Source organism: Cryptomeria japonica, chromosome 10 (genome assembly GCF_030272615.1).
Source record: "Cryptomeria japonica chromosome 10, Sugi_1.0, whole genome shotgun sequence".
NCBI lineage: Eukaryota > Viridiplantae > Streptophyta > Pinopsida > Cupressales > Cupressaceae > Cryptomeria > Cryptomeria japonica.
Genome location: NC_081414.1, coordinates 612,027,956 through 612,043,281, shown reverse-complemented (window position 1 = coordinate 612,043,281; position 15,326 = coordinate 612,027,956). Strand labels below are relative to the sequence as shown.

Below are 15,326 nucleotides of genomic sequence, written 5' to 3'. Positions count from 1 at the left end.
TAAAATGGATTTAATTAAATAAAGAAATGAACATAAAATATTTATTTAGGAATATGGTCATTTTTATACGTCTACAAAGGGCATATTAGGTTTTTGTCAAGCAAATTAACATTTGGAAGAGATTTCCTTGAAGTCCATGAAGCTTTTGTTCAAGTAATTGGTTAAAATATTTGGATTCACTAACACACCTACTTCAATATGAAAATGATGAATAACATGGAAATGCTCTGTATCACATGGATATATATTAGGTTAAAATGTTTAGGGTTTAGGTTTTATATGCTCTATATCACATGGGTAGTTTTTTTTGTTTGTTTTTTTAAATTAACAAGGAAAACTTTTAGCATTGTGTGGAGCAGTTTTTTAAAGATGAGATCACTTTCTCTGGGCAGTTAATAAGAGGAGTAAGATATGATTGATTTCCTTAGTGACCACATGGTAGGAAGAATTCAAACGAAGTTTTACCCTTTCATCTAGCATTAAGATTGAAGCTCTGATTGTTTTAAGTAGATTTTAGACCAAATTCTTCACGCATTGAATCAAAATTAAAATAGTTTGAACAAATATCTCCTTAATTCTGCATATATAAATATATGCAGTTGGGCTCTCTGATTAGTCCCTGTTTGTTGCATCTCTTAGTTGATTAAATTGACTAATGAAACTTTCTATAGATAAAAAGTGCTCCTGTGCATAAGTATTTCTAATTGTCCATATGTACACAGGCTTGTGTCCAACTCTTAGAAGTAGAAACTCAAATTGCAGCATATCGTAACCAGTTGCATGTGAAAAAAAAGACTACATGTTAATTTTAAACATTCTAATACCAGCCTGGAACACAAATTAAAAAAGGGAGGATTTGTAGTTTCTCCTGGACACAAACAAACATCCACACAAAGTCAGATACCATTACATATGTTCGCCACATGATTCACCTTCATGGATTCCTTTTGATCTATGTATATAAACATTTCCTGTGTCTATCAAAAAGCTGTACTTCAATAGTTGTCCATCATGTCTGCAAGAAATAATGCACATATTCAGATCATAAAAAAGAGAAGCATTTCAACTGTGATAATCAATTTAGAATCTAGATACACAAATGCACTTGTGACTGAAAAATGCCTTACAAGTTTAGAGGAGAAAACCATCTGCACGCAAACAATATTCTACCCATGAAATATGGTCAATGTACTCACCAAACCTTCCTCATCAAAAGAAACAATCTTTGGTCCAGCTCAAACTTGGTAGCATTTGAAGGATCGCCCTTCAACAGCATCAGAAGACCTCCATATGACGCATAGATCTCCCTGAAAATAAAAATAAGAACAATGCATATGCAACCAAATAATTGAAGCCAAATTGACCAAGTAGAAAAATTCAACAAAATAGTACAAAAAGCAGCCAGAAGATGGAAACCATGATGCATTATTTCTAGCAATGCAGCTTTTTACAATTGAACTTGAGCACAATATGGACTGCTCAGTGTAGCCCCTCTAAAGAGCGCTTTACTAGAGAACAAATTGTTGAACAGATATTTGAGAAACTGTAAGACCTAAACGAGTCTTGTTTCTGTAGAAAGCTACATTGCCCCGAGTTTTCGGGACAGGGACAGCAGGGGATGGAGAGACCCGTTTCTGGGATGGCTAGGGGACAGCAAAGGGGACGGCTATATAAAATATAGGGAAAATTAAAATATATAGGAAGTTTTAAATATTCATATGAAATCATGGATAAAACATGCATATATACATTATATTCATATGAAAATATGGATAAAGCATGCATATATACATTATATAATTATTAGACCTTAACATATAACATTTGTGTTCAATTGATGCCATTGTTTGACCACCAATGTTGATGGTATTGATTAATCTACACTAGCCATTCCCACTGATGTTCATTTCCAGCCCAAGCATGTGAGTTGGAAGGAGTATGCGTGGTTTCCAGCCTGAAATGTATGGCCCAGTACAAGTTGTACCTCTTGCAGATCTGGTATGATTCCCTGCATTTCTTGGCCCCTTTGTTGCTGTTTAGTGGTGGTGGTGGTGTATGTTGCTGCTGGATAACGTTGGGAGGTGTTCTTTGATGTTTTGGGAAGGTGTTTGATGAATTTTGTAGCTGTTTTGAACTGCAAACATCAAACCTGTAATTAAGTTTGAGCTTTGCACAGTGGCTTCCAGAGTTCACATTGATCATTCCAGTATTTGTTTGCAAGTAGTTCATTGTTTCTTTTTGGTTGGAGTATATTTTGATAGTATTCTATTACTATTATGAACTAAAACTGCTTCTTTATGTACTTCCAGGTTCTGGGTATTTGTGAAATTGATTACCAAGCTATTGTTCATATTTCTGAGTGCTTTTGGCTATGATTCAGACCTGTTTAGCCTCCATATCAGTGAAAACTCCAATATTGTATTGCAGACCTGCAACCACTTTTTCACACACTACCAAGTTCTAAGTGTGTGAAATTTATTAACAGGCTGCTGTTCATTATTTCTAAGTGCTTTTGGCAATGATTCAAACATGTTTACAGCTAAGTTACCTTATCGGAATCAGGTACATGGGTATGGTATGCCGGTACAGCAAATTTTTTGAGGGGGCTGGGTACAATTGGGTACGTCAGTTAAAAAACATTAAATTCATCAAAACTTATATTAAAATTTAAATATATTAATTATAAATTAAAAATATATTTATATTAAAAATTACATATATTAATTAATAATTATATATTAATAATAAAATATACATTATAAATTTTATATTATGTTAAACTTATAATTTTATTATATAACTATTAAGATATAGTTTTGCAAACAATATATTAACATAAGGTATAATAATTTTAAAATAAACTATTTTATATATTTCATTATAAATAATTAAATATATTAATTATAAATTAAATATTAAATATATATCTAATAAATTTATATTATTTTAAATTTGTAATCTTATTATATAACTACTAATTAATATATAGTTTACCGGACAATTTATTAATATAATGTATAATACTTGCTAAAAATCTATTTTATATATTTCATTATTAACTGTGAAGGTTCGCGACAGCATCCATGGATTCCATCGTGGTCAAAGTGTTCGTCTGCAACATTATCGTTCCAGCAAACTATAATTGTATAAAACATTATAGTTCGGGCAGAGTATATAGTTTGGACACAGCTATCTGCAGGCGTTGAGCTAAGCCAGCATATGGAAATTGCCGTCATGCCCTCAGAGTGGAGTTTGGGAAACGCATTTATTATTTTTGCGAGTAAAAAATTTTCTGTTTAGAGTTTCCAGAGGTCGTGAAGTGGGCAAAACTGAATGAACGAACCCTGGCTGTTTTCCTGCCGATTCCAAGCGGCCTCTGATTCCAAAACGTTTCATACTGGGAATCGGCCTTATTTTCCCACGATTCGGTAATTATTTTCCCACGATTCGGTAACTTAGGTTTACAGCTCATATCAGTGAAAAGTCCAATGTTGCAAACCTATAATTGCTTTCATATACATTACCAAGTTCCAGGTGTTGTGAAATTGAGTTGTGCTTACTGCCCAGATCTGTTGCAGCACATATCTCCAGTGTTTTCCAGAATTCTTGTTGTAGTTAGACCTGACATATGTTGTTAAATGTGCATGAAATTTATCAAACACTTATGCACTATTGCTGAGATGCAGAGGCCCACAGAAAGAAATAAAAAATGTTTTTTTTAAAGCATTTGAGTCTTTTTTTATTTTTAAATGTGTTGCGAAAAAGGGGATGGCCATCCCCGAGATGTTTAGGGGGCGTCACAGGCATCCTCAACCGTCCTGGGGACAGGGGGACGTCCCCTCTGAGAATCGCTCTCATTCCCAAAATTTTGGAACGTTTCCTAGGAATTGCAATTTTTGGGTACACAAGAGGGATGTCCCCTGGCCGTCCCGGTGTCCCCAAAACGTACTCAGAACGGGGGATTTAGGCCCAGGGACGCATCCTCAGATAACGTAGGTAGAAAGATACATGTAAACTTTACTTTCAAGGAGAGCCCTCTACTCTTTCAGTTGGATGACTTTTGTGTCATTCAATCAAGTTTAGCAGCTTGTATTATGTATAGAATAAATTCTTTTTAAAAATATTATAAGAGAATTCTTTGCAAGCCGGAGCTAAAGCAGATACCAACTCTTCTGGCAATTTTGTGGCAACCCCAGACAACCAGAATCTTTTCCATTTAAATTTTTTTTTCTGTTTGACATGAGATGCATGACATTGAGAACTGAAAAGAATAAGAAAACAAACACCCTGACTCGGTGTACACCATCTGATTAAACAGCACAAAATGCAAACCCCTCTGGACTAACACTATAATATAGATACATGCATCATATAGAAACATGGTACTGTAGTTATTGTATCTAAATAGGTGTGCTAACAGTAGGGAAATTTGGGCCTCAAAGAAGCATTAACGCATGTCAAAAAATTAATATCACATGCAAGCTTGTAAGCAACAAACTGCATGGAGGGGGCAGATGAATGATTCCTATCCCTTTGGTATATATACATACATAAAATCATTTGTTATAAATCATTTACTTGCAGATTATCTTCCCAAGAACACCAACATGAAGCCAAAATGAATAAGTATAATTGAAGCACTGATCTATATTAAATAATTGACACTATATGGAATCTTGAAAGCAAAAATGATATGGAGGGCTGTGCGGTTGGCTAAAGTTTAAACAATCTCATTCCTTCAGAAATAAGTACATTGACATGTTATAATTCATTGACTTGAGCATTGGCTCACTTCCCAAAATTAGCAATGCTTGCAGCTAAAAGTAATTCAAATAGTAATAATGCTGTAAAGATGCTAGCTAGATCATGGGCATACACTTTGACGTTGGCTCCAGAACCCTCCTCGGAGATCTTGTAGAGTTTTCCATACATGACATATTCATATTTGTCAGCTAGTGATTTTCGCCCACCCTGCAAAATAAAAAACGTATTGCACTGTTAAACCACCATCGAAAAACTTGTCCATCTAATTCATTTTCTAATTTCCATTCCACACAATTGTTGGCAAATTTTTTGGAGTTCTGAATCAGCACCTATGGCATATGCAACATCAAACGGAGCAATGGCCCAAAAAATGATTCTCAAATAGACACTTGAGCATTGAATATGAGGTTTTTGTTTTGTAGGTTCCAAAGGCCATTAAAAATAATTTATTACTTTATCCTAGACTAACCCAATTGCAAATATAGGAAGAGATTTAAAGTTTTCCAAGTCAGCTTAACCTATAGAAATAAAGAAATTATATCAATATTCATGGCTTACCAAAGACAGCCTCTAGGTCAGTAAGCGTACCAATGAAGATAGAAGTAGACATGGTAAGGTGATACCCAGAAACACTTCCTTACATAAGACACAAATAGTAATAAATTTTAATACAGAAATAAAAGTTTAAGCTTACCAAGCTAACTCAATAAACTTTTTAAAGAAAAATAATGATTGCAAAAGTATATGGCCCATGCTACAAACCACCTAGAGGGTGTTGGTAATATGGAGGAATTGATTGTGTTGCATTGATGTTTTGTCATTGATGTCAACACTAGCTGTTATGGTTGGTTACCGGCAGACAGGTTTTGGTTAGCAGTAGAAGAACTAGTGTTACCGGTAAGGGTTTAAGGTTTTACCGGCAAAGCTTTTACTGAGAATCTTTGACAGAATGCAAGTGGTGTTGGTGCGGCTTCTAGATGGAATTCAGGATCCAGAAGGTGATCCTTGATCGTGCCTCGACCTTACATAAGACGCAAATAGTAATAAATTTTAATACAGAAATAAAAGTTTAAGCTTACCAAGCTAACTCAATAAACTTTTAAAGAAAAATAATAATTGCAAAAGTATATGGCCCATGCTACAAACCACCTAGAGGGTGTTGGTAATATGGAGGAATTGATTGTGTTGCATTGATGTTTTGTCATTGATGTCAACACTAGCTGTTATGGTTGGTTACCGGCGGACAAGTTTTGGTTAGCGGTAGAAGAACTATTGTTACCGGTAAGGGTTTAAGGTTTTCCCTGCAAAGTTTTTACTGAGAATCTTTGACAGAATGCAAGTGGTGTTGGTGCGGCTTCTAGATGGAATTCAGGATGCAGAAGGTGATCCTTGATCGTGCCTCGACTGATTGAAGACATCACTTTGGCGTGGTGGACCCAGATTAGGTGCGGTGCCTATCTAGGTTTTATGGACCGGTATCATGTTAACGTGTTCTCTACACGTTACCGGGATGTTTTATGGATTGGTTAATGTTGTTTTGATCTTAAGCCGACATGGCATATCATTGTAATATGGATGTATGTAATGATCTTATTGTAATATCTTTTAGGTGGCCGACCTAATTGGTTTAGGCCTTAGGGTTTGTATAAATTGATGTAAGATCTCATTGTAGATCATGGGTATAGGAATGAAATATATGTTCGTGGTCGTGGAATGAAATATCATATGCGAAGGAGATCTGGTCGATCATAGGTGATTGAATTGGGTTTATGTAAGAGGTCAAAGGCCTCCAGTATTGAGCTTAACCGAAACTGTAATCAGGCATGGTAGATGCTATATCTGGCAGTTCATTCTTTTGGATTGTTGTATAATTATCTTGAGGTGGTTATAACGTCTCTATAGTCAATGAGACTCCTTTGTAATGAGTAGTATGCTCTAGGCAGTGTGCCTTCATGCATGTGCAGACCCCCTTATTGTATCACATACTTTCTGCAGGAGTATCATCTGACTGTGGGTAGGCTTCCCACCGTGGTTTTTCCCTTTACCAGGTTTTACATGTACAAATCATGTACAAATCATGGTGTTATGTGGTATGGTTGCATTGTGTTAATTCTCTGTTTCATTATTAAGTTTTATTGCTTACCGGTATTTGTTTCTGCTATTCCGGTATTCAATGTTTGTGTGCTCCGGTTAAAGGTTATAAAGTGGTTTGATTAATATAATCTGTTTACAACTGATTCATCCCCCCCTCTCAGTTGTCCACCAGTTATCCTAACAAAGGGTGCATAAGTGAGTCGGCTTGGAGTGTCTTTAGAAGTATCACTTTTAGAAGTATAATGTCCAGATCCAGTTTGACCCTGATTTTTTTAGACCAGTGAGATTTGTTCAATTCTGTCTGGATTTTTCAATTGCTAAAGAAATTTTACCAATTTTTTGAAGTTCCATTTTTCTCAATTTTTTTGACCTCCCAAACAAGTCCAATTTTTAAAACCTTGTAATTATGAACTAGATTGTGCAGAGCAGATGCAGTTATCTTGGGAGGTCCCAAGTGACTCCATACTCTTCTAAACTCCAAAGCCAATGATATGGAAGAGATCATCAAACCTGCTATATGGGCCTGTATGTGGACTGAATACAACAAGTACAAACAGTCCCAATTACCAATTACAGGCTCTGTTGTTATTCACTATGAATTACAAAATTTGAAATCATACTTCATAGTCATGTTTGGTGAGGATAAAATTTGATAAAAACAGTGGAAAAAAAAGGCCAGAGATTTGTGATTAGAGTAAAATTTTGGAAATTTTTTTATAACGTGAAACCTAACATAATATAACTTTGTAGATTACCTTTTTCACAAAACCTGCACTATATTATACAAGGAATAAGTTAATAACTAATATTTTTGGTCGGACACTTCGGTTATCACTATGTGAGCATTTCTCAATCCACAAAGGCTAACCATAGCTAACAATGTATTCAACTATATACTTTATTAGATTCTGAAGTAAATTTATTAATCTAATACCTAAACCTATATTGTATAATAATATTAATACCTAAATCTTTGATATAAATTATATGTAATAACTCCAATGTTTAAAAATTATTACATCATGCAGTAATTTTTTTAAATAACAGCTTTAGGGCTAGTTCAGAGTAAAAGCAAATTTCTCCAGAATATCGACAACAAAGTCATAGTTGTCTATTAAATAAAACTAGAAATTTTGAACACTACAGCTGCTGTTAAAAAAAGTAAATTCTGTAGCTGCCATTGAAATTCTTCAGACCTGTAATATGTTCAAAGCTTAAGACTTAAGGAATAAAGCTCAAATTGGTTTTTCCATGATTGCATCCTCAACCCACAAGAGATGGTAGATTGTTTGTGATAAAGCAGCAGCTACTGGATGGTGAATTTGGCATGCTCAAAAAAAAAATTGCTTTGGAGTCTCTGTTCAAGTCTCAAGTCTGAGTTGGGGTTTCATTAGTTTTTATTGAAACCTGAGAATGCATTATGGAGACGATAGCATTTGAAACGTTGGCATACATTCAGAAATTTAAACAATTTTTGCCCTAAGAAATCAGTAAAATAACTCTATTGAGAAAAATTAAATCCATGACTACGGAGTCTGTCTGTGGATTCCTTTACATCATCAAAACCCATGACTGAGAGATCTGTCTATAGATTCCTTACAACTCAAACCAAAATCTATAATTTCCATTTCAAAGCTAGATTGCTGGGAAATCAAAAGTTAAAATCGCAGCAAACGACAGAGTTTATTCAAATAGTTTTAAGGAAACACATTAGGGAGATGGTAATTATTACACAGTTACAAAAATGTAACTACAATCTTAGTGTTTTGATAAGGTCAAATTCCTAATACAGGTTTTTGTTTCAGAAATTAGTTCAGTTTAAGTTATATAATTTGCTGAATATTCACATATTTACAGATATAAAAATGATACTAGATTTATATGCCTGCACAGTGTAAGAGATTCCAACGCACGAAGCATTGCCTAACAATGCAGCACATTAGAACCCAGACGGGTGACTAGGTTAACATGAAATGGAAGCAAGAAGGAAATCAAAACATGCAAAGTACCTCAAGTATTTATATTGCCATAAACAAACAGAAAATGCATGGTGATCTCCAAAAAACATTGCAGATTATTGCCACTAGCACTAGTCTAACAGATCCCAAAAAGATACAAAAGTAGAATTGCTTGAACTCAAAAACAAACAAGGGTTAAACCCACTGGAATGGTCAGATTATCACATAAATTTTAGTTTGATGAAAATGACTAGAAAGGAATTTTATTGCTTCACAAACATCTATGAGAATGAAAATTTGAGAAATTGTACCTCAGAGGCCTTTTCATACTTAATATTCAAATGTACTGTTGAATAAAAATTTTGTTACAAGTTCACTCCGTGTCATGCCCACATCTGAGTCTGGTTCATAACCAGTTCGAATTTGGGACCAATGCGCCAGGGGATTATGTCATGGCATATACAGATGACTGTTGGTTCATCTTGGACGAACCCAAACAAACTTGTAACGAACCCAACAATAAGATTGAAAACTCTTTCCAAACCCTGTACAAATTGTGTTTAAAAATTTATAATCTCTGATTCTAATTGTAAATGTAATTCAAGGTGCAAGTTATATTCAAGGTTATTTTTCTTTTCAAGTATATGTTATTTCTCAATATAATGAATCTGATTATTATCTGGTATGTTGCAGATGGAGAAAGAGCATTTATGAATTTCGATATTCTTCTCACAATCACCGATCGATATATATATATGCCAGTCAAGAAGATCAAGCAATACCTTGACCGGTCATGTCTATTAGACATGACCGATCAAAATATTACTTGACCGCGCCTCTTCAAACGATAATCGCGTTTAACCGATATCAATTGGTGTGGGTGTAATTAACAAATAAAACCGATACCAATCGATATTCTATGCATTACGATTTACAACCGATGTTAATCGGTAGTTTAGGCATTGGTTAAGAATCCAATGTTAATCGGGATTTATAAGCAAGGTTATACATATATAAATCGAAGAATACGATCACAGCAAGATCGTATATAAGTGAATAAGCTTGAATTATCATGCATATAATTATTGGTATAAGAAAAAACCCGAACATAACATATCGAAGAGTAATTATAATAATCATCAGACAAAGGAATGATAACTGAAGTCTTATCATAGTCTATCGATGAGATAGATGATTGAATGAGAGACTTCATTTATCTCTCATTCAATCATTTATCTTACCGAGGCTATCATGTATCAACACTAATAACATCCTACAAATGCAAATCGTGTGCCCTTCCCATGCCATGCCTGAACTAACTGGGTTGAAACAAATGTTGGGTTTTATGTCTAATTGTTTTGTTTATTTGTAAATCATGTGCCCTTCATGTGCAAATGACTATTTCCCTACAAACAAGCACTGCATCTAGAATGTCTGAGACGGAATCGTGATCACTTCTCGTAACTGCATCATGCTCATCACAAGGAGCACCTGGATCAAGCTCTCACTGGTGTTACTTTCATTTCTGCTAATCATTCATAGCACTGCTAGCTTCAATCTGTTATCACTTTTTCTTCCCAGAGAAGTCAACACGAACAAATTTAATAATTGAACAGTTTTATATTCTGTTTTAGCTCCATAGTAAGTTTAATAATAATGCCAAATAATCACTAATAACTTTAATATCACGAGCTAGGTCAAGCTTGATCAGAATAGGAATATTATGAATATTGATCACGAGCTAGGTCAAGCTTGATCAGAATAGGAATATTATGAATATTGATCACGAGCTAGGTCAAGCTTGATCAGAATAGGAATATTATGAATATTGATTAAGGTTACTAATAATTAAAATTTAATGTTAATTAATTTTTAAATATATTAATACAATTATAAATATTAATATGTTATAATTATATTAATATTAAAATGTAATATATTTATATTATATATAAACACAAATCATATTAAATATATTAATATAATTTTTATTTATATTTATACAAATAGACATTAGATATATTTTTTATTTTACTATATTTATTTATTATTTATTAAAGAAAAGCCTTAAATATGTAATTTTTATGTGTTTTCGTATGGACAAACCCAGCCCCAATTTTTTTTTCAACGAAACCACAAACTGAACCAGCAAACCCAAGCCCAAACTAGAATAAGATCACAAAGATCCCAACACAACACTTTCATTTGCTTTTTCATATGTTGAGAATAGTTTGCAATCAAAGCAACTAAGCTAATGAATCGATATTACAAAGTTGAGTTAATGGGCATCAGTCCGATAGATCAACTAGGCTAATGATGAGTTAATGGGCATCAGTCCGATAGATCAACTAGGCTAATGAATCGATATTACAAATTTGAGTTAATGGTCATCAGTCCAATAGATCGTACAGATATACTCCAAAGAATTGATAAAGATTCAACATAGATACATACATATATATGCTCTCAATCGATAAATTGTGGTGTGCATGTAGGAAACCACTCAAGCAAGAGAATGTGACTTCCCTCAACTTGCTCCCTAGCTGGTCAAGTGCCCCACTCAACCCAAAAGAGAGAGAGATCATGCAAGGAGATCATATATCTATACTAACGGGAAGGGAGAGGCCAGTTTGACCAACTTAAGGAAAGAATCTAGCTCAATCAACAGCCCTACTATAGTTCGGTTGCAAGAAAGGTCATTCATGAATCATTTTATCCCCTGATCCTCCCACTTTTCCTCACCTTTCAATAGAGGAAGAGGGAGCAAGGCAAGGGTGCTCATTGAAAAATAAATTGAATGAATGATTCAATAATCAAATGATTACATTGAAAGATATACACCACGGTTGCAGATGTTCGCCCTGGCAGGTGCGACCCAAACTAACTGCAACAAAGCACGATTTTGAGGAAAAAACCGTCAAACCCTGAAATAGGAACCCTCGAAAAGACAATTTACAATTTTGAGGAGAAAATCGAAAAACCAAGAAATCTGAGGTTACAAATCATCGTTTTTGTGGAAAAAAAATGGTAAAACCCAGATAACTAAAATCTTACGTGAATATCGCGGATTACAAATGAGATTATTTTTAAGGGAAAATTATAAACCTTGCTAACAATTTTTGAGGAAAAAATCGTGAAAACCCTCCCATGATTTTTTGTGGAAAAAATTAAAAAACTGACAGACAATTTTTCAAGAAAAAATTGTGAAAACCCTAGGACTTGTAAGACGAGGTCTGGCCTAAATCAATTTGATCAAGGCAACGATATTCAAATATCGTGAACATGCACTGTTTCCAGGTGTTGTGGCAGTTGTTGAACTTTTGACTGTGTTCCAACATGATGTTAGTCAACGATGCCATCACAAAAATGGAGGTTGAACGAGGTCAACCTAGTGAAAGCATGAGACAGAAGTATTTGATTCAAAAATCAGAATAAAAGCCGCTGCACAAAAAATCTAAAACCCTGAAGAAGAATTCTGGCACAAATCCCAAAGCGCGAATTTTGAGGTTTGGAAGAAACCCAAAAATTAAAATTTTCTGCAAACTTAAAACCTGAAATTTTTCCTGAAAATAATCAGAAAAAAATAATAACTTGCAGAAAATAGAAAAATACCTCTGATTTTTTTTTTGTAAAAAAACAGAAAAATATTGACAACTTTTTTTCCAAAAAAACGCAAAAAAAAATAGGGCACAAACACTAGGTCGGATGTACAGCATAAAAAGCGCCCACAGAATTAGCAGAAATCACTGACTGTTTCTAAATTCCAAGGCAAATTCGCTGGCACAAAATTCGAGGCATGGAAAACGAGGCAACCAGAAAAATCTGAGATCAACCCAAAAAAGCTCTCGAAAAACCCACCAAGAATCTAAAATCAGAATACAGATCCAAAGGCTCAAAAATTGAGGCACGGAAAATGCACCTAGAAAAATCTGGCGACGACCCCGTTGAGGTCTCCAAAAACCCACCAAGAAATTCGCCCACAGAATTAGCAGAAATTGCTGACTGTTTTTAAATTCCAAGGCAAATTCGTTGGCACAAAATTCGAGGCATGGAAACGAGGCAAACAGAAAAATCTGAGATCAACACAAAAAAGCTCTTGAAAAACCCACCAAGAATCTAAAATCAGAATACAGATCCAACAGCACAAAAATCGAGGCACGGAAAATGATGCACCCAAAAAAATCTGACGACGACCCAATTGAAGTCTCCAAAAACCCACCAAGAATCTGCAAGCAAAATAAAATTTCGACTTGAACTGAAGGGTCAAAACCCTAATCGAAAATTGCAAAAACCCTAGGAAAGTTTTCAATCTGCAAAAAAACTCCAGGGTGCAGGCCCGAAAATCTCCAGAACGCTAAAAAAAACATGAACTGCTGCCTAGCACAAAGAAATTCGCCCACAAACCAGAAACCCTCGAAACCTTAAAAAAGCCTTCAAAAAAAAAAAATCGTTTTTTTTTTAAAACAATTAAAAAAAATCTGGAAAATATTCCAAAAAGAAGGCCATGATTTTTTATTAAAAAAATCGCCAAACTTTAAAGAATCCCATCGACCCACTCTGATACCATGAAAAATAAATTGAATGAATGATTCAATAATCAAATGATTACATTGAAAGATATACACACGTATATATAGAGGTTACAAGACGATGTTCTATAATTAGAACATAACGTTGAAGTAAAAGATTAAAGAGCTAAACGCTAAATCAAGCGTGAAAGCTAAATTAAGCTTAAAAGCTAATTAACTAAAAAGAAAAAGCTAAATGCTAAATAAAGCTTAAAAGCTAATTAACTAAAAAGCTAAATGACCATTAAACAAGGAACTAAATATAGGTGACTAAAATATAATTAAATATTCTAATACTCATCCACCCATCTCTTCTAACTTGGAAACTTATTTGATAGAATGAAGAGGACAAGTATGTATTCTCAATTTGCAAAGGAAAGCAAAGTCAAATGTCTTGACTTCCCATCTTCTCTCTCTCAATACTTGGCTTAGCTTGGCTTGGGACCCTTAACATGTATGTGTCTATACACACAAAGAGACACCACATACATAGATACATGCATACATGTATGTTTGTATGCAAACAAACACACACTCTCCTAAGAAATCATCAAATCTGTTTATTACCTGTTGTGACGTTTTCACACATCGCCCCATTGCAAATGGGGACCTCCACTTTTTTCCACTTTCTAGTTTAGCAGTCTTAGCTTAGTCGCCTAGTAGTGTCTTTAGCCATAAACCTTTTGATTGAGGAAGTGCAGTGTCTTAGAATGCCAGGAAGTGATCAGGTCATATTTCCTTCTTTAGGTTGGAGTTGAGTCAGTGTAGCCTTTTAAAGCCTTAGCAATGGACGATATAAGATGATCATTTCATTTGATCATCATCATCAGAGATAGAAACAATGAGTGCAAGCGTGGAGGTCAGTCACAAGAATTGAGATTTAGATGCAAGCCAATCAAGATAACGACTTAGGCGTTCATCGAGAGGCTTGGTTAATAATGAGTGACCCTTGGAAGGAGCAAGGTAAGTGCCGCAACTCACAAAATTGAACAAGAGAGGTCACTTCATGTGACCCCTCAAAACCCCGGCTTGCCTTCACTCACTATCAATGCCCCCCAAAAGGCCCGATCAGGTAGAAAGGCTCCTATGTTTGGTGAGTTAGATGTTGACGAAGTCAATACTTTAAGGGTTTTTGAGTGATAATGATGTATGAGATTGGTAGAACCAGCTAAGAGCAAGTGGAAGTGCCTTGAAATGCTCATTGAGCAAGTAACATTGATGCTTTGGAGTCAACTTCCAATGGACCCCTAAATCCACGCCCACTTCCACTTGAAGGACAAAATCACAACCACATTGAAGGATTCTCACTTAGAGGCAAAATCCACGACCATTGTCAATGAACTTCAAAAAGCCCAACCAGCTCTAGTTGACTTCGAGTTGGTGTCCAAAAGTCCGACCACCTTGAGGGAGCATTTCTTGTGATCCACCCAAGGCCCGATCAAGGTGAGGAAGTCTTTATACTTGGCGAGATGAATATCTCGTGGTAAATGCTTGATGTTTTGAGAGATAAGGATGATTGACATGGGTGAAATCTTCTTGCAAAGACTTGAAATGCCTTAAAGCCAGCTAATGGAACAAGTGAAGTTGACTCCTTTTGAGTCAGTATCAGTGCACCCTAGGATCCACGACAACTATAGGTGAGGGGTCAAACCTCGACCACTGTCAGTGAACCTTCAAAACCACGACCTTCTTGAGTGAGACTGTCAATGCACATTCAAAACCCCACCCAAAGGATAGCAAGAATTGATTTGATGAAGAGATCAAAAGGTGATTGAGATCATTAGCACTCAAATCTCCAACCTGCCTAAGGCTTACTTCCACTTGCACCCAAAAACAGTGACCACTTCCTATGCCCTTTCAAAAGGGCGAACAGTCAATGGGTACCTAAAAGTTTGAACTGCCAGTGGATACTTAAAAGACCAAAATTCTTGAAGAGACTGCC

The 15,326-nt window shown here is 35.1% G+C and overlaps 1 protein-coding gene across 2 annotated transcripts in view; it reads right to left on the bottom strand.

The window, feature by feature from the left end:
* Positions 1-497: 497 nt before the first annotated feature.
* LOC131064826 (DNA-directed RNA polymerases II and V subunit 8A) overlaps positions 498-15,326 on the bottom strand; it is an 81,005-nt gene continuing 66,176 nt past the window's right edge. For both annotated transcript variants that reach the window (XM_057999113.1, XM_057999114.1), the window contains exons 6-8: positions 4,877-4,971; positions 1,197-1,307; positions 498-1,015 (exon numbers count right to left, since the gene is read on the bottom strand). In XM_057999113.1, coding sequence (XP_057855096.1) covers position 1,015; positions 1,197-1,307; positions 4,877-4,971 — 207 coding nt within the window. In that variant the 3' untranslated portion in view covers positions 498-1,014. The remainder of the gene's footprint in view (positions 1,016-1,196; positions 1,308-4,876; positions 4,972-15,326) is intronic.